The 17,981-nt window shown below is 46.4% G+C and overlaps 1 protein-coding gene across 39 annotated transcripts in view; it reads right to left on the bottom strand.

The window, feature by feature from the left end:
• Nucleotides 1-17,981, bottom strand: part of EPB41 (erythrocyte membrane protein band 4.1) — a 110,848-nt gene that overhangs the window by 3,529 nt on the left and 89,338 nt on the right. For 13 of the 39 annotated variants that reach the window (XM_038160754.1, XM_038160757.1, XM_038160758.1 and 10 more), the window contains 4 exons: nt 5,079-5,207; nt 2,936-3,037; nt 2,407-2,487; nt 838-945 (listed from right to left, as the gene is read on the bottom strand). In XM_038160754.1, the coding sequence (XP_038016682.1) occupies nt 847-945; nt 2,407-2,487; nt 2,936-3,037; nt 5,079-5,207 (411 nt within the window). In that variant the 3' untranslated portion in view covers nt 838-846. Of the gene's footprint in view, nt 1-837; nt 946-2,406; nt 2,488-2,935; nt 3,038-5,078; nt 5,208-6,409; nt 6,878-9,696; nt 9,748-11,010; nt 17,705-17,981 lie in introns of those variants that run through there. The other 26 variants (XM_038160742.1, XM_038160744.1, XM_038160747.1 and 23 more) reach the window with 8 other exon arrangements.

The following is a 17,981-nucleotide window of genomic DNA, read 5'->3' as shown; positions in this document are numbered from 1 at the left end:
AGACAGGAATATGCCTCCCTGAAGTGGATGGGAACTGAAGTCAGGTGAGTTACCACCAGTGGCAGGTGAGAGGTGCCTGAAGGGGCTCCAGGAGAGTGATTTTGCACAAGAGTCTGGAGCAACAGGACAAGAACACCAGAGGGCAGGGTTAGATGGGATATTGGGAAGGAATTTTTCCCTGGGAGGGTGGTGAGACCCTGGCACAGGGTGCTCAGAGAAGCTGTGGCTGCCCCTGGATCCCTGGAAGTGTCCATGGCCAGGTTGGACAGGGCTTGGAGCACCTGGGACAGTGGAAGGTGTCCCTGTCCATGGCAGGGGTGGGACTGGATGAACTTTACACTCCCATCGAACCCAAACCATTGCAGGATTCTGTGATCAGTGGCATGGGGCAGGATGGCCTTTAAAGCACTGAGGCACATCCAGAGCTCCTGGATTCCTTTAGCAGCTCCTTCCCAAACTTATAAAAATTTCAGAAAATGGGATTTCCAGGCAAGCTTGGGGTCCAGCTTGGGGGTTTCTGGGCACTGATGTGGGCAGGGGTCTATGTGGCACCTATAGCTGCTCCATGTGCTCCCAGCGCATCATGGATATTTGGGAAGGCAAAGTAGCCTCATGGCAAGAGCTGTGTAGCTTTTAACCCATTTGGGCTCATTTCCACAGGATTAGTCTGTCTGTGACTGCCTCATCAGCCTCCACGGCTCTAACAGGAACAGCCTGAGCAGGACTCGGCAGAGAACAATGATCATTTTACTTCAACTCTGACCCTCTTTACCCAAATCTCCTGTGCCCTGAGATCAATCACCCCCTGCCCCCACCCGAGGTGATGTCTCTACTCACACAGCCCAACTACTCCTCTGCAATCTCTGTCTCCTGGTGCACAACCACTTTGGTCACCGACATGTCTGGGTGCTGCTCCTTAGCAGCCTTGATCGCCTGTGCCAGGACCTGAGGGACAGCACGGAGGGCATGGATTAGAGCATGTCAGAGTGTCAGAGCATGGCACCCACCATCCCCAAGGGCACAAGAACCTTCTTCAAACTCAGGGTGTAAAAAACAAAAGTAGATGCACTTGATAAAATTACAATCGCAGGTTGGGAGGGACTCTCATCCAGTCCACTCCAGGCCCTGCCCAGACACCCCAACAACCCCATTTTGGGCATCCCTGCAGTGCTGTCCAAATGCTCCTGGAGCTCTGGCAGCCTTGGGGCCATTCCCATTCCCTGGGGAGCCTGGGCAGTGCCCAGCACCCTCTGGGGGAAGAACCCTGCCCTGCTCTCCAGTCTAAACCTCCTCTATCATAGGGAGCAGAGATCAGAGCTTGGCAGGAGCTGCAACCCCTGCTGAGCTTTGCCCTCAAGTGTCCTCTGCTCCAGCTGAACACAGTGAGTGCCCTCAGCCACCCCCTCGATGGCCCCTCCTGATCCTTCACCATCTCCAGAGCTTCCTTTGGAATCTCTCTTAACTGTTTTAGGTCTTAAATTGTGGTGCCCAACACTGCCCCCAGGACTTCAGCCACACACTTTGGTGACTTTTAGTGCAATTACATTATCTCTGAAAGGAAAAGCACTATTTGAAGAATACCCTCTGTCCACTGCCCCATGGCAGAAGATGGATGAGAGCATTTAAGCATAACCTGCTTATTCTTCCAGCAAGTGTGATAGGCACACCTCAGACATTTTCTGTTGGGGTTAATAAACTAGATCTTGTCATAAGAATATTTTCCACCCCCATGATACTTGCAACTAAATTTAAATTCAAAGTATAATTCTCTGATGACAAAATCATCACTTCCAACACATGCAAGAGGCCAATGAGGCTGAGTCATCAGAAAGGTTTCATATAAAGCCAAAGAGATGTAACACAGGTGCTGAGTGCTCTGAAATGACTTCTGGCACTACAAAATAGCAATTGTGCTTCAAAGTTATAGGAAAAGGAATGCAGATCAGCCAGATGTCAAGGAAAACTTTTATTTCACATTTTTATGGATTTTTTAAAAAAGCCTACAACTGTCTGAAACAATTCTGGAATCAAAACTTTGCTGCTCATCAGTTTCAGAATAGAATTCAGCTTTCCTGGCTCAGATGCTTAATGTCAAAAAGGAACTTATTACTGATAGAGAATCATGGAATGGCTTGGTTGGAAATGGATCTAAACGCTCATCCCATTCCACCCCCTGCCATAGGCAGGGACACCTTCCACTAGACCAGGCTGCTTTAAGCCCTGTCCAACCTGGCCTTGAACATTTATAGGGATGGGGCAGCCACAATTTATAAAAATATGAACTTTCATCTCTACCCCAGTAAAATTTCCCTGGTTCATTTTTTGGTGACACTGTCTTTGAGCAGGAAGCCTGACTGACTTTTGCCACCTCTGGGAAATTCTTTTGGATCATATCCATACTCCTACCTGGTCATGGTCTACATCTGCATCTCCTGTGATGACAATCCTCTTCTCAATCCGTGTCTCTGAAATGCCACCTTTCACAGTCTAGAACAGAAGGAAAAGCTGCTGTTAGTGTAAAAGCGCAGAGGCGTTTGAGCTCACTGGGGCTGCCTGTCTAAAGATGGCATCCAAAAATAGTGTCACCAAATTGTACCTGGCATTAAGAGTCACAGGAGAAACTGCTGCTGGTCAAGGAAAAACTGTCAAAGAGTTATTTTTTACAGCTGAGCCAGGGAAAAGCTTCTCCTCACAGTACAGCTCTTCCTGCTGTCCCCCACAGGACAGTCAGAGTCCATGTCCAGACTGTGCTGCAATTAATGCACAATCCACAGATTTAACACAGGCAAAACTGAACCCTTTGTGCTTTGCTCCATGTACTAATCATGTATTTGAAAGGACCTTCCAAAAAGTTTTTTCCCTCTCACTCATCCCTGCTCATCTCTCCATCAGGCTGTTGGCTGAATTGGTGTTTTGTGGTGCTCCCTGGTGTTACCTTGGTGATCTGGGTGGTGGTGGTGCTGCTGGTGGTTTCTGAAGTGATGGTCTGGGCAGTCAGCAGGATGCCAGGATCTAAATCCCCATTGCCACCATCTGTCTGTGGGACACAAGAACAGGCCATCAGTCCCTGAGCAGTGGGAACAGAAGCAAAGGCTCCACATCACCAGAGCCAGACAGAGGATAATCTGAGGACAGCAGCTCCATCGTGCACAAGTCAACCTGTGCCTAGGTACACAAGAGATGGGCAAGTCTCTGAAAGCTCAAAGCCCCTATGCTTTAAGGCTGGAAAAGCACAGATCCTTCAGGGAGGACCTGTGACACCCCTCAGACTGGAGGCGCTGGGATGTACCCAAATCTGAGCATGCTGCTGGCCCCGCAGTGCTGGTCATACCACCCATGCCTGAACCATGACAGGAGACCAACACAGACACCGATCCCAAATTCCACATGCCTGCATCCATGGAGATCAACAAAGCCAAGAGCATAATCTTACTCAGAAGGTAATTGTCATCCTTCCTCCTTCCTGACAACACCTTGCACATCCCTCACTTTATGCTCTGCAGAAGCAAAGAACGTCCAGACATTTGCTGAAACAGGAATAACTTTTAGAGCTGGTTCTTGGATTTCATCCTGCCTGACTCAACCACTCAAGGTCTGCCAAAAATCCCAAACTAAGTCATCCTGACCAGCTCATCCTGGCCGCGCTGTCCATGTCCCCACTGGGCAGCGTCATTGCTCAGCACTGGGACAATATCTGGAATTACCACAAGGTGGGACCATTTTCCACAGTGTGGAAGAGATCTCATGGCACATCACATCCTGTGCACACATGGCTGACTGATCCCAGTGATCCCTGGAGATCACTTTTCCTTTCCATTTTCCAGTTAGAGCAAAACTCCTCCGTTCACCAACACACTTACTGAAACCCAGGGCAATGCTCACCACCATGGTCTGAATGATCTCTCTGGTGCTGCAGCTGGGAGGATGCTGAGCAGCCACAGCATTCCGTAGGAATCGCAAATAATACAATCATGAGATTCCTGCATCCATAACAACATCCCACAGTCACTTCACTGCAGCAGCAGAGCACAGGCTGCCGATGACAGCCACACTGATGGCAAAGCCAAGCTGACACAGGCTCCAAAATTTCAAATAAATGAAGAAAGACTGGGAGGGATGGGGGCGTTCAGCCTGGAGAAGAGAAGGCTTTGGGAGACCTTATAGCCATTTCAGGGCCTAAAGAGGCTCCAGAAGAGCTGGAGAGGGACTGGGGACAAGGGATGGAGGGACAGGACACAGGGAATGGCTGCCACTGCCAGAGGGCAGGGATGGTTGGGATATTGGGAAGGAATTGTTCCCTGGGAGGGGGGGCAGGCCCTGGCATAGGTTGTCCAGAGAAGCTGTGGCTGCCCCTGGATCCCTGGGAGTCTCCAAGGTTGGACAGGGCTTGGAGCAGTCTGGGGTAGTGGAAGGTGTCCCCGCCCATGGCAGGGGACTAGAACTGGGTGAATTCTTAGGTTCCTTCCATTCCAAACCATCCTGCCATGCTGTGATTTAAAACCTATTTTAGACTGAGGATTAATTTTAACCTCAGCAATGAATCCATACCTGCATATCCTCTGCTTCATAATATTGCTCTATTAAGATTTTTACTTTCCAGTCACCACATAGCCACTGAGGTTGCATTTTATACAAAACATTTGGTGTTTTAACAACCATTTCAGTCTTGAAACCTAAGGATGACCAAGTAATATATAAACCAAGTTCTGAAGAGGCATAAACAGCCTCTTTGGGTGATCTGGGAAAACAAGACAAGGTATTTATTGCAGAAAAAAGGCCAACTCAGGTTAACTTTGTACAGAGAGAGCCACATCCTGAAGCCACCAGTGACTGAAGATAAATTCTGTTTGCAAGCACATCTTGAAAAAATAATTACTCTTCAGGGATAGCAAAACCACTGTTCCTCTAAAAATACCAGATGCACCTGGAAATAGTGTCCACAGCATCAGTTAATGCCCGTGCTGCACTCAGACATGCAGAGACAGGCAGGTGCTGCTGTCTCATCCTGAGGATTCGGAAACAAAATGTTTACTTGGGTTTAATTAAGCCCCTAGGAAATTTATCAGAACACACCTTACCTGTGCAGCTTCGTAGGTGATGGTCTTTGTCTCTGTGTGGACAATAGGGACTTCCTTTGTGGGAATTTCACTTTTGACGGCGCTGGACACGTCAGAGATGGTGACAGTCTGTGTCTTCACTAGCGGGGGCTGTGAGACAGGGTTAAAAACATCTTGTAAACAGCCAGTTCCCATCACTACATCCTGACTGGGCTGCTGGCAAGTGTTCTGACACTGATCTGATAAAAGTACTGTGGGAACCAAGGTCAGCCCGGAAATCTTTGGGTTTAAGTCTCTGGAACAACACACTGCTCCGAGGGCAGCGATCAGGTGTGAGGATTAGACAGGCAGCAAAATCCTCCAGCCCTTCCCCACACTGTGGACTCTAGTCAGCCCAAACCAGGCATTAACGGTTTAACGGGTGTGTCACAACACCACAGATGCTGCCTATGCTGTCTCCACTGATTCTTAACCTTCTAATTACCAGAAGCTCATTGCCAGTTGCTAGGAGAAGATGACCCTCATCTTCTGATGCCAGTGTCAGGATTAACAGCAACCCTGGGCACTTATCACAGTTGAGCAGCTTTATCCTGACCTCAAAACTAACATTGCATTATGAAAAATCCTCATCAGATCTTTAACTTTTATTAAATCAATGTCAGACAAAACAGGAAGAAAGAAGGGTGGAGAGGAATCAGTTGTTCCAACACCTGATGATTATCCAGAAGAAGACAGAGTGAGTTCAGAGCCAGTGTTTTCCCAGAGGGCTTGATTTCTGCCACCATCCCCAACCCTGCCAGATGCCACTGTGATCATTAGGGGGGAACAGGCATCTATTGAACCAAAAGCAACATCAACACTGGAGCAGGCAAGAATCCCTCCCACAGTAGGGAGCACAAAGGGACACAGTGGACAGCACCTCAAATTTGCTTTGCTGTGCTGAGAGTCAGCTGCCAGTCCAGCTGGGGCCAGCAAAATCCTTAAGGAGCTAAAATTACACAATTTTTGAGCCTGAATATTGCCTTTTTGTGGGAATGCCACAGGATGCTTCAATCCAAGAAGAGCAAAGGGCATTGCACAGTGGCAACTGTATTTCATGCAAAGATAAACTGAGAAGGAGTTGTATTTAATGCAAAGACGAATTGACAGTGGCTCATATTTAATTCAAAGATAAACTGAGAGGGGCTTATGGCACTGACTGTGGGAGATTCACCGGCTCATTAGCTCCAAGCACGAGTCCAAGCCAAGCAAACCCAAGCCCTATGTGGGTCTGTGGCATCTGCTTGCTGCAGTGTTTGGGTTCCCACTCCAAAGGTAGCCAGGGCGTGGGATGCAGGAGCTGGGCTCACTACCTGGAAGCAGCGAATGAGCTCCAGCAGCCTGTTAGGAGCATCTGGGTTGGGACATTCACCATGTGGCTTTCTAAAGGCAAAGCTGTCTTCACCTTCCTCTGCCACCTCCTCCTCCTCTCCTCCCCAGGGCTGCCGGGGAAGTGTGGCAGGGCTGGGGGGGGGCTCCAGCTCAGAGAGCTCTGAGTCCTTCTCCACATCCACACAAACCCCCTTTCCACATGTCAGGTCCTCCTCGCTGGCGGATCGGCTGGGAACCGCCTCCTCCTGCTCCTCCTCTTTCTCCTCCTCCTCGCTGCTTAGGGAGGAAGAACCAAAGTGCCAGCTGGCAGAAGGCTGTGAGGCGGGTGGCACTGGAGTCTCACTAAAAACTACCGACTGCCTTGAGCCCTCCCATGCAAAGCCAGTGTTAAAACTGCTCCACTCTGCCACTGCAGCCACATCCTCTTGGGAGAGAAAGTCACTCATTTTCTAAAAAGAAACGAATACACAAAAAGGGCCAGAGAGAGAGAGAGAGAGAGAGAGAAAGAGAGCAGGGAGTTAAGGAGAGCAGGAGGTCAGAAGGCATCAAGGTAAAACATCAGGTTCTTATCATATATCATATCTCCAGTAACACATGCAACTGTGGGGCTGGACACTGAAAAACCTCTGTGCTGTATCCAGTGCATTTACTGACACAGCCTTCCTGGTACATTAATAATCCACTCTCCTAAATTCTAAGGAAGTAATATGAAAACTGTCTGCACCTAAAGGGAGAGCAACCACTAAGCACTTTTTGGTCAGTTTTGCTCATAATTCCAAATTATTCAGTTTGGAATAATTTCAGTGTATCAATCAGTGTATCAAAAGGGGACTTACATGGGCAACAAAACCCACCAAAACCATCCCCTGATTCTGCTTTTAACATCTTGAAACTGTTGCCTCACTTTCTAACAAGATTCCCTGGGCAACCAAAAAACCTGCAATTTGTGCTTAAAATGTGAGGCCTGAAGCATGTGCGTTATTTGGTATGATTCATTTTTATACCCCAGAGGCTTTCACTTTTACTGACCTCCTCTCATGGCACAGCTCAATGGTGGGTAAGAGCAGGAGCTGCTTTATGTAGGAACAAATAGATGCTTTTTTTAAAGGATAATTTCAAGAAATTACTCTTCCCCCATTTCTCACGGTATTTTTCAATTCTCTCTTCTGCTTTATGTTGCAGACAGGCAAGCGGTAAGATTTCTATTTATTAGAATTTCCAGCCTCTTGTGCTTGTCTTAAGTTGTTGGGATATTGCTTAGCAAAATGCATTTAATAGGAATAGAGAGAGAGCAGTCAGTACTGAGATAGGCAGGTCAGACTGTGCTCACAGAGAAAGGCTATTTCTGAACCAAACCCACTTCCACATGTTTCTCCAAACATGGAGAAACTTAGAGACCTCAAGGCAGTTTGCAGCTTCCTCCCAAAGAGCAGCTCCCATCTCTGCTCTGGGACAGGGACAGCAGCCAGAGCATGGCTGGAGCTGGGCCAGGGCAGCTCAGGCTGGAGAGCAGGGCAAGGTTCTTCCCCCAGAGGGTGCTGGCACTGCCCAGGCTCCCCAGGGAATGGGCACGGCCCCGAGGCTGCCAGAGCTGCAGGGATGCCCAGGGTGGGGTTGTTGGGGGGTCTGGACAGGGTCAGGAGCTGGACTGGGTGATCCCTGCAGGTCCCTTCCCATTCAGGATATTCTACGATATCACATCCAGATCTCACCCTCATTTCCTAACACAAGACTCTACATAGCAAAATTCCACAAAAGAGAACATGAATGGGGTTGTCAGTTGTGTAGAGCCATGTCCTGTTGGTTTAAAACTTGAATTTATATACTGCCAATATGCTGACCTTCCCTTAATTATAGATGCTAAACCTTGCAAATTATTCATGGGACCTTGAGAAGACACAGCTCATCTTCTGGGGTTTAATGGAACATGCCTTAGGAGTGGGATTTCCCTATGTAAGAGCTGGAGTACTACTCAGCCAACAGAAGAATCACAGATAAAACAAAGAAGATTAAGCAGCTACACAAACACTGATGTATTTAAAAGGCAAAAATCTGTATACAGTCAAAACAACCTCCCAGTTCCCTTTCACAGACAGATAAAATAATTTGCATTTGGAAGCATCTTGTATGACAGATGCAAAAAGGAAGGGAGAGCTGGAATGGAGCCTGTGCCGCGCGTATTCTCGTCACCAGTAGAGCCAAGAGCAGCAGCAAACATGCAAGCTGGAAAGACAGAATGAAATCCTGATAAGATCAACTGATCAGAAACACTTTTTGCCTTGCCTTCCTATTCCACTTATTATTATTAAGATAAACTAATGGGAAGGTATTTGTTTCTAAATAAAGTTATCTATGTAAAACTCCCCAATAGGAATTGCAGCATCCATTACAAATTCTGATCTTATCAAGATTTGTTTTAAATTCAAATGCCAAAGCATACCTATGTTTAGGGCTCAGATTTGCAGAGTTCCAAGCTCACCTTGAGACCCAGGAAACCTGAGAGGTGCCTGGACTGCCAACTACTCATTTCCAGGGACATAGCCCCAAACCAGTGAGGCCTAAATCAAGCACAAAGCAGTCAAACACATAGTAAATTAAATACAGGACAGGATGCAATGCCTCAGAAGAAACAAACTGACCCAAACATGAATGCAACTAAAGCACCACCCTTAAAATACAAATCTTTGTGCCTCTGAAGATACGGCTGAAGCATTGCAATGAAGTGACACACAATAATTCAGACTGGGGATAAATTAATAACAGGCTTCATTTCATGTTTGACACCAGTGGCCAAAAGGATTTATTTTTCTCAAAAAGTGGTTTTGTGTTTTTTCAAGACTCTGCTGTTTTGGATCAGGATCTACTTGTATAACTCAGCTGCCCAGTGTTGTCAGTGTGGACTTTTTTTTTTCATGCTGCTGCCTCTCTCTGTTGAATATTCCATTATTCCCATCCCAAATCAGACTACTATCCTGCAGAAAACTTAAGGAGTGCTGAAATTATGTCAACTGCCAGTTACTATTAAATAAAAATTGCTAAAACCATGAAGTTATAGTGCACAGTAACTGCCTCCAACCACCACATGAGACGCTAGGAATCCCAGCTGGTTAATACTTCCCAGTCCTGTTCTTTTCCAGCATGGCAATGGAATTGTTGACGCCGTTATTAGGTTATCCCCAAACAAGGATCCACAGAAGCTCACAGGCTCGGAGTGACTGTCTAGGGATGCACAAGGAGATGATGTTGTTTTGCAGCAAACCACACTCACCAGAGAGCGCTCCCAGATCAACTGATGGTCAATCTCACAGCTGGCAAAGCACTTGGGTAAAAAGTATTATAAAGCAGAAAACAAGAGATCCTTATTTTACAGTACCCGCCACTGCCTTACCGAGCTGCTTTGCCTTAAGGTAAAAGTTAAAAATGTTCAGAAGCTGTTCAAAACACCCTGGCATTGAAAAGGATGGACATTACACACGGATTTGTGGTTTTCAGTGGATTTTCTCACTGCAATTGATCTGATCACAACATCCTGACCAGCCTACTCAGATGACAAACAGATAAGAGAGATTTTGACCAAAAGTTAAAGTAATGCTAGAAAACACACTGTGCACCCAAACCTTCAAAAAACTAAATTCTGTCATGAACAAGAATCCAATATATTACACAACACACAGCAATCACCTCCAATCATTGCATCAATGTCTGGGCAACACGAAACAACCTCAAGATCAAGACTTAAATTATCGAAATGAGGTTGTTGGGCAATATGATTCCTCTGCCCACCCCCACTGGTCTCCTTCCCATCTCCTTTGTGGGACAGATATTCTCACATGAAGGGCTCTTTATTCCAAAATTCCTCTGCAGAGAACAAACTAGTGGCATTGCAAGAGCTGCCTTAGTGCAGCAGCAGCAGGTGAAAAGAGGGGATAAAGTCAGTGTTTACAAATGTCATCAATTTTGTGCTGCTCAATCCACTTCCCTCATTCCATAAATGAGGTGTCTTAGGTTGCAAGAAGTGTCTGAGGCTGTGTGTTCTACCCCCGCCTGTCAGAGCTGGGGCAGTTCTCTGCTGCTCACGGGGCAGTTTTCTTTCTCTCTGCCACAGCCAATCCTCCCTGCAGGAGATCTCTGCTGCTCATGGCCACTGAGTGTCCCTGCAGGGCTGATCCAATTCCATCATCCCATGGGGAGATGCTGCGCCCAGGGCAGGAGCCAAGCATTCCTCCCTGGATCCAATCTGAGCCTGGCAGCAGCACAGCAGCCTTTGCCCCCTGCATTCCCAGAGGAGCAGCTTTCTGCTGCCCTGCATTGCCAGAGCAAGAGCAGGCCCATCTCCAGCAGCCCTGGAGCTGCAGAGGAAAACTCCAGCCTTGTGCAGGATCCCTGCTCCAGCAGAAGCACAGCTGGCACTGCAGGAGGGCTGAGCCACCATGGAATGGCACTGCTGCCACCAGCCTGAGCCACAGCGTGCCAGGGCCTGCTCTGACTCTGGCAGTGTTGCTTGGTATTACTGCATTTTTATTATCTTCATTTTTTTAATATCTGTTTTTTCTCTAATAAAGAACTGTTATTCCTACTCCCATCTCTTTGCCTGAGAGCCCTTTAATTTCAAAAGTATAATAATTTGGAGGGAAGGGGTTTACATTTTTCATTTCAAGGGAGGCTCCTGCCTTCCTTAACAGACACCTGTCTTTTCAAACCAAGACATGAAGTTACAGCTCTGCCTTGGTGCCACGCTCATCTCGGGAACTAGCATTATGAGCAGCCAGATCTGCATTCCTATAATCTTGAAAAACTCAGGACTTAAAATTGACTCTTGAAACAACCTCAAAACACAACCTGAGCTTCAACCAGAAAAAATCCACCAGAAGCTCATGTTGTATCACTGAGCTGAGGAACAGTGGTTCATTAGGAATGTGGTTTCTTCACTTACAAAACCCAAAAGGAGTATTTTTGTCCCCACATTAACACACCAGGTAGGACAGAGGTTCTTGTAGCTGTGCAGGACCTGCCCCACTTCTGCTCTCAAAACAACTTACTGCAATTGATTTTTCCTACCACACAGTCTCCAAAGCAAAGAGGGAGAAGGTGCTAGAGTGACATTAAGCACTCGGTAGAGGACTCCTGCAAACAAAGCCAGTCTTAAACCAAGCTGGATTTAGTCCTCAATTGAATTATTCTGGTCAGTTTGAGATCTTAGAGCTGCAGCCTTGTGTACTCCCTCTCCCCAGGAGCACTCAACCCACACCCAAGAGTGTCCAACAGACCCTACACTCTGAATGCCATCAGCAATGACTCAGAGTCTGATGGCTCCTGCTTTGAGAAAGGAATACTGAAGGTTAGTCCAAGAAGTCATTAACACAGATCATATATAGCTTTTTTGGTTAATAAGCAGTGGAAAGAAAGATCTGATTTGCAATAACATTTATTAATGGATACATATACATATTTACAAAGAAAAATCTGAGAAAAAATACAAAACCAAAAAAGTGTTCCAAAAGAGAGCATTTTAGGTAAAAAAAGAAAGTGTTTCTAGTCCCCACAGGACTAGTCTAACAAGACTGTCTACCATTGCTAAAAGATCCCAAAGGGGCCCAACCCAAGGCCCATCTTTCTCTCCAGCCCCACAAACCACAGCAGATGCAAACAGAGACTCAAGAGGAATCACCTCTGTCAGGTTCTCCAGTGTCACCCACTAATAAGTACAGACCAAGAAGTTTCTGCATGAATCCATAACCCTTTCTTGGGCTGAATTTATCCAGAAAGTTTCCTCCCTCATCCCGTAGGTCAGAACAGGCACCATCAACTCATGGCAAGGAAAAAAAGAAAACCCAAAAAAACAGTGAAACAATTCTCAGAGTGATAAAATTACTAATACTGACGTGAAGTGAAAGACTTTGCCCATAACCATTAGGATCTGGACTTGATAATCCTTGTGGGTCCCTTCCAACTAAGGGTACTTCATGATTCTATGATAACCTTCCCAGGAGCTGGTGGTACAGCCAAGCCTCATTCCTCCAAACACAAACTACTTCCCTTGGTGCTGAGGTAATCCACCTTTACTGATTATTTCAGAATAGGAGGGAGATATGGAATACTTACTCTTTAGAGTCATCACTACTTACTGGACAAACCCCAAGAGAGGGGAGCCAGTCTTGGCTGAACACTGCCCTGACTGAGCTGACCACGGAGAGTCCTCAGCTCTCCTTCCATCACTCCCCGAGTAAGGCAGAACGTGGGAGGAGATGCAGCCAACACCCTCATTTATCTGCTCCCTTTTAGCAGTTGAAAAAGAAAAAGGAATGTTGTTTTACAGCAATGAAGACCTCAAGTATCATCACACACAGAGCCCCACACCCAGCACAGCCTCGGAGCTGAATCCGAGTTCCAAGCTATTGGCTCCGGCACATCTGCTGCTTCAGAATACTGGTTTCCACTTTTTCCTAAAGCAAGAAAGCACAAGAAACTCCAGTGTGTTTTAGGTGGTGTCCAAAAGAGCTGGAATCTGAGTAAGGAGATTCAGGAAGTGAGTGTGAAGCCAACCGTCAATATTATGATGGGAATCACTGAACCCTGTACAGCTCCCAGCGAGATCCTACACATGAGCATCAAAAAGCTGAGTGACCACACCACAAAACACTGAGCAAAACTGCTGGTAGACTTATCCTGCCAATGTCACCAGTGTGCCAGTCACCAGAATGCCATTTTCTGCAGCAGGTCACACTGAAAAACCAGGATTTCTCATGCCAGCCTGGATGAGGTTACATGCTGCAGACATTTACAACTTCCCTGCAGGAGGGATAACTCAGCTCTCCATCGCTCATAGCCTGGCACTGCACCAGCCAGGCTGAACAAGGTGTTGTGAATCCCTGTGTCAATGGGTGCCAGTGTCGGGGCAGGCAGCCAGGAGCTGCTGGTGCTCCCAGCAAGTTTGTTCCTGAGAGAAATAGGAATGAAGTTCATGTATTGGTTCTTTTATAGATCCCCTGAGATCTCAGCCATTAAACAGCACTAGAGCAAATCAGCTCTCCCTGTGCACAGGGATGACAGCAGGACTCACAAAAACCCCCTCTCGGTGCTGCATCCTGTGCTGACATCACGGGAAAAGAGGGAAACCAGAGCACCAAGGTGTAGAAGATATGGAATGTGCACAAACGGGACACAGAATGTGCAGGAATTAGACCTTACATGGGTTGCCATGGACCATCACTCCCTTTGCATCACAAGCACACAGGGAAAAAAGCAGAGGAGCGACAGGGAAAGGGACTGTAGCCCAGTGGGCACATCCCTGGGACGTTGGACAGATGAGGTTTCTGTTCCAGCTAAGTTACAGGCTTCCTCTTTCAGGAAGGATCAGATCTACCTGGATGAACATGGATAACTGCCCTCTAAACTGCCAGAGATACAGAAAGCATTTGTTCAATTTCTTTATACTCTGCAGCGATGATTGGTATATAAATCCCAAAAATGTTCCTGAGCATTCTCAGAGTGTAAAGTTTCCCAAGTTTTTTGCTGATGACAACCAGCCTTATCTCAAGATTAAAAAAAAGACAAAGAGACCACTTGAATTAAAGAGTTAAAGAACTGAGTAGATGTGACAGATTCTATCTCTTATCCTACTGGGATGAGACACCCTGAGCACTCTGGCCTAAGGTTGCTCTGGACAAAAAGTTTTAGAATTCAGGTCCTTTGAAAATAGGTGACAGAGCTATAGAAACCATGGCTTTGCCAAAGGCACCAGTGTGGCTTCCAAGTTCTTGTCACTGGATCAGAAATGCAGTAAACTCAGCAGTGCTCACTGCAGCACCCCAGGCAGCGATCCCAAGCAATGGATTTGGGAAGGAAGCACCTGTGTTCAAACTCCAGGAAATACGGACAGAAAATGCACAGAGAGATCCAAACAACTCCTGTTTCTCCCTCTTCATGCCAGGTTGGGGAGAACAAACAATCCCTGTTCTTTATCACAACTGCTACCATTTTTGGAGAGGAGATGCAGGCAGGGAATGTCAACCACAAGTATCCCTTGACTTCTTCCACCCTGCATTTTCTGCAGAGCACATGGCACCCCAGCATCCTCCCCCTCCTCTCCTCTCCAGGGCCCACCTCCATCTTCCTAAACTCCACACCAGATCTGCTGGAGTCCAAGTGCATTCGTAGGGATGCTCCAAGGATTCAGGGACACAGCCTGCCAGCACCCTCCTTCACACAAGACTATACCTGGACAACAACCCTCAGACTTCTACACTTTCTAGTGCCAAAAGAGGAAGACTGAGTATTAAAGGCAGTGTATTAAAAAGGGAGGAATCTCTTCCAATGAAAAATCAGCATCCTCACAAAACAAAGTCCTAAAGGCACAAACTGGTGAGCTAATTGGAGCAGGTTACAAGAGGAATTGGAAAGATTCCTGTGGGATTAAAACAAAGGGTTTCACTAGCAACCTAAGTTTCTGAGACAGCATTTAGAACCTCAACTTGTACCTTGAGAGCAAGAGGTGGCTTGGTGGCTTGAGTGGCCCATGATACCCCACGGACCCTCAGACCAGACAGCACATGCCCTGTTTGCCTTATTCCTTCAAGTTTATCTGCTAGCTTCCTAAATAATACTGTTCACACAGATACAGATCTAGAAAGGGTTATAAATACAAGTATTTATATATATTCACACATTTTAGTCCATGTAATAAAGGCCTGCTCCTTTCTCTTCCATGCTGCCGGAGCAGCTGCCACCACTGGTGACACTGGGGGGCATTCTCAGAGTGACTGTGTCCAGCCCAGTCCTCCAGTGGACACAGGAGAACACCATTAGTGCTGAAAGGAGAAATGGGGGGGGCTCAGCTCAGCCCCATCATTACTATTTACAGAAAAGAAACCCCTTAGACACAAAGTCCCACCTTCCCTCCAGTACACAAACCAGCTCTGCTCAGTCCACCTGGGCTGGAGCCTGCACAGCTCAGGCAGGATAACTTGGATAAATGGGAGCATCATCCAGACACACTGTAGGCAATAAACGACTGGCATGCAACAGTTTGGTTAAAGAAGTCAAAAACAATCGAGTGCTTTAACATTAGAAGTGTGTCCTCATGTGGCCAAGCCAACTTGCCAACAGAGGGAATGTTCAAACAACAGGTAACTCCATCTCTGTGACCTAAGCAAACATGCATCAGTTAGTTCCACACAAATTAAATAAAACACATCCCAAGTGCACAAAGACCTTCAGATTAAAAAAAAATTAATCTGTGTTTACAATAAATAGCTCCTTGCAATGAGTTTTCTCCTGTAACATTATGTATTTTCTTGGATGTGAGAATAGGGGTGGAGAGGGAAGCTGGGATACTTTGTCACAGGCTTCCCTCACTAGAAAATGAAAAGCAGACCCTGTCCCTAAGTTATTACCAAGAGCAGCAGTAAAAACCAGTACTTTTTATTTAAATGCCAATGTGAGTTTCCTAGAAATTTAGTGTTTATGGATTAGATTACAATGTTCTTCCTAGAGAGTTAACCTCTTGTTGCACACAGAGGCTGTGGATTCCCATGCCTGGAATTGTTCAAGGCCAGGTTGGATGGGACTTGGAACCACCTGGTCCAGGGGAAGGTTCCCTGACCATAGCAGAGGGGGAATGAGATGATCTTTATGGGCCCTTCCAACCCCAAACCATTCCAGGATTCTGTGATTTAGCAGATTCCTGTAAAGCACATTTTAGATCAGTGTCAAATGTTCTTCAGCTTGTGAATATCTTACATTTAAAACAATGAGCCTAAAAGCAATTCTCCAGCAATTCCTGTGGGAAGTCTTCAGGGACTTGGGAAACCAGACTCTCCTGTCAGGATTCTGTCCATCCATCTGCCCTCCCACAGCAGTTGGGAACACAATTCAAAGAATTTGCTTTTGCACCATAGGAAACTTCAGAATGGACCTGGCTACCCACGACCACTCCTGCTAGGTCCCATCACAGCCACACAAGGACATACAGCGGGATTAACATGACAGTCACGGGGTGTCCCTCCCAGGGACAGTGAACTATGGAGATCAAAAGCCAGGACAAAGAAGATGCAGCAGAGACTACAGCCCAGAATTCAGGAGCTTTGGTCTTGAGGTTTCAACATGACCCTGTTGCCACTCAGAGAAAGAGCAGCCACCAAACAGTCAGTGCTATAACCAGGAGAAAGGACATCATAAAGGGAATACGTGGAGAAGGAAAAACGCTAGAGTACAGCTGACACTTTTTGAGTGATTTCTGCTCTTCAGGGATTGCAATAGAAACCTTTGGAAGAGTTGCTTCACTTGCTGGCCGGGGAAAGGCTGTCTCAGTAGGTATCTCCTGCTCTTTTAGTTTGTCTTCATCCTGTACTAACAGAGGCCGTTCCCGTGTCTGCTTTCGTGGTAGAAGATCAAGAAAGACAGAGAGAGATGAACAAAAATGACAGATGGAAAGTGCCCAAAATGACACTTGGAGATGTGCAAAGCATTAAGGCAGCTCTTTTCAACATAAAATAAACTGCCTTGGGGAGCAGAGCCGCTGGTGGCCTGGGTCACACCAGCCCCGGAGCTACAGAACCATGTTCTCCCTGCAGAGCTCATCAACATCTGCATCAGGATCATGGGTGTTTGGTGCCTGCCTTCCCAGAAAAGTGGATGTCCAAAATCTTCCAGAGTGTTTTGGAATTGGAATGGTGAGAAAAACATTTGAAGCTTTGAAAACAGGAATGGTGCAGTACAAAATGTGGTCTCTGGCATCTTCCTAATCTACAGTGCCCTTAAAACCCAGTGTTTGGAAAATCCCATGGAACAGCCAGACTGGAGAGCAGATACAAAATGCTTTTCCAAAGTTCTGACCAGAGTATCAAAATTTCAATTGGTTTGAAAACTCTATTGAACAAGTGAAAAACTGTAAGTCTTAGAAATCCCACGTATGGAATGGGCAGGGTGGCAGTAGGAGCAGTGCAAACTCCTGGAATTTTGCTCCGTGTTTTAGCATTTTTGTTTCTGGAGTTTAAAGAATGATAAAAACCCAGAATGAGTAAATCAGCACACAGGACCATGCAAGGGCTTCAGCACTTCTGCTGAAGAAAGGAAAGATTGTGGGAATGTTGCTGTTCAGTAACTCTACATCCCTTTAGTTTGCCAGCCCTGGTCAAACCCAAGTGTACTTAGGAGAGGAAAAACTTGGCTCTAAGCTCCCTCAGCTGAGCCAACCTCCGCTGGTCAGTGCGGTATTTTGGGACTGGTTCTTTGCACACCCCTAAGTGGTGAGAGTTCGGGAGAAAGTAGCTGGGAGACTGGGCAGCAAAAGAAAATATAAAATGCAAGAGTAACATGATTATTAAAACAACAACAACAAAACAAACAAACAAACAAAAACAAACCCCAAAAACAAACAAACAAACAAAAACCAGAAAGAAAGACAACATAAAAAGAACAGGGAACAGTTAAATTTTCAGAATTGCTTTTGTCCCCGAATACACGGTTATATTGGTCATGCAGCTTTTTCGAACCAGCCATGCACCAAAATAAGCAAAAATTGAAAGCTGCAAAAGCTGCAGCAGTGCCAAAGTC

This window comes from Motacilla alba, chromosome 23, assembly GCF_015832195.1.
Source record: "Motacilla alba alba isolate MOTALB_02 chromosome 23, Motacilla_alba_V1.0_pri, whole genome shotgun sequence".
Lineage (NCBI taxonomy): Eukaryota > Metazoa > Chordata > Aves > Passeriformes > Motacillidae > Motacilla > Motacilla alba.
The sequence above is the reverse complement of the archived record's forward strand: the minus strand, read 5'-3'. Positions and strand labels throughout refer to the sequence as shown.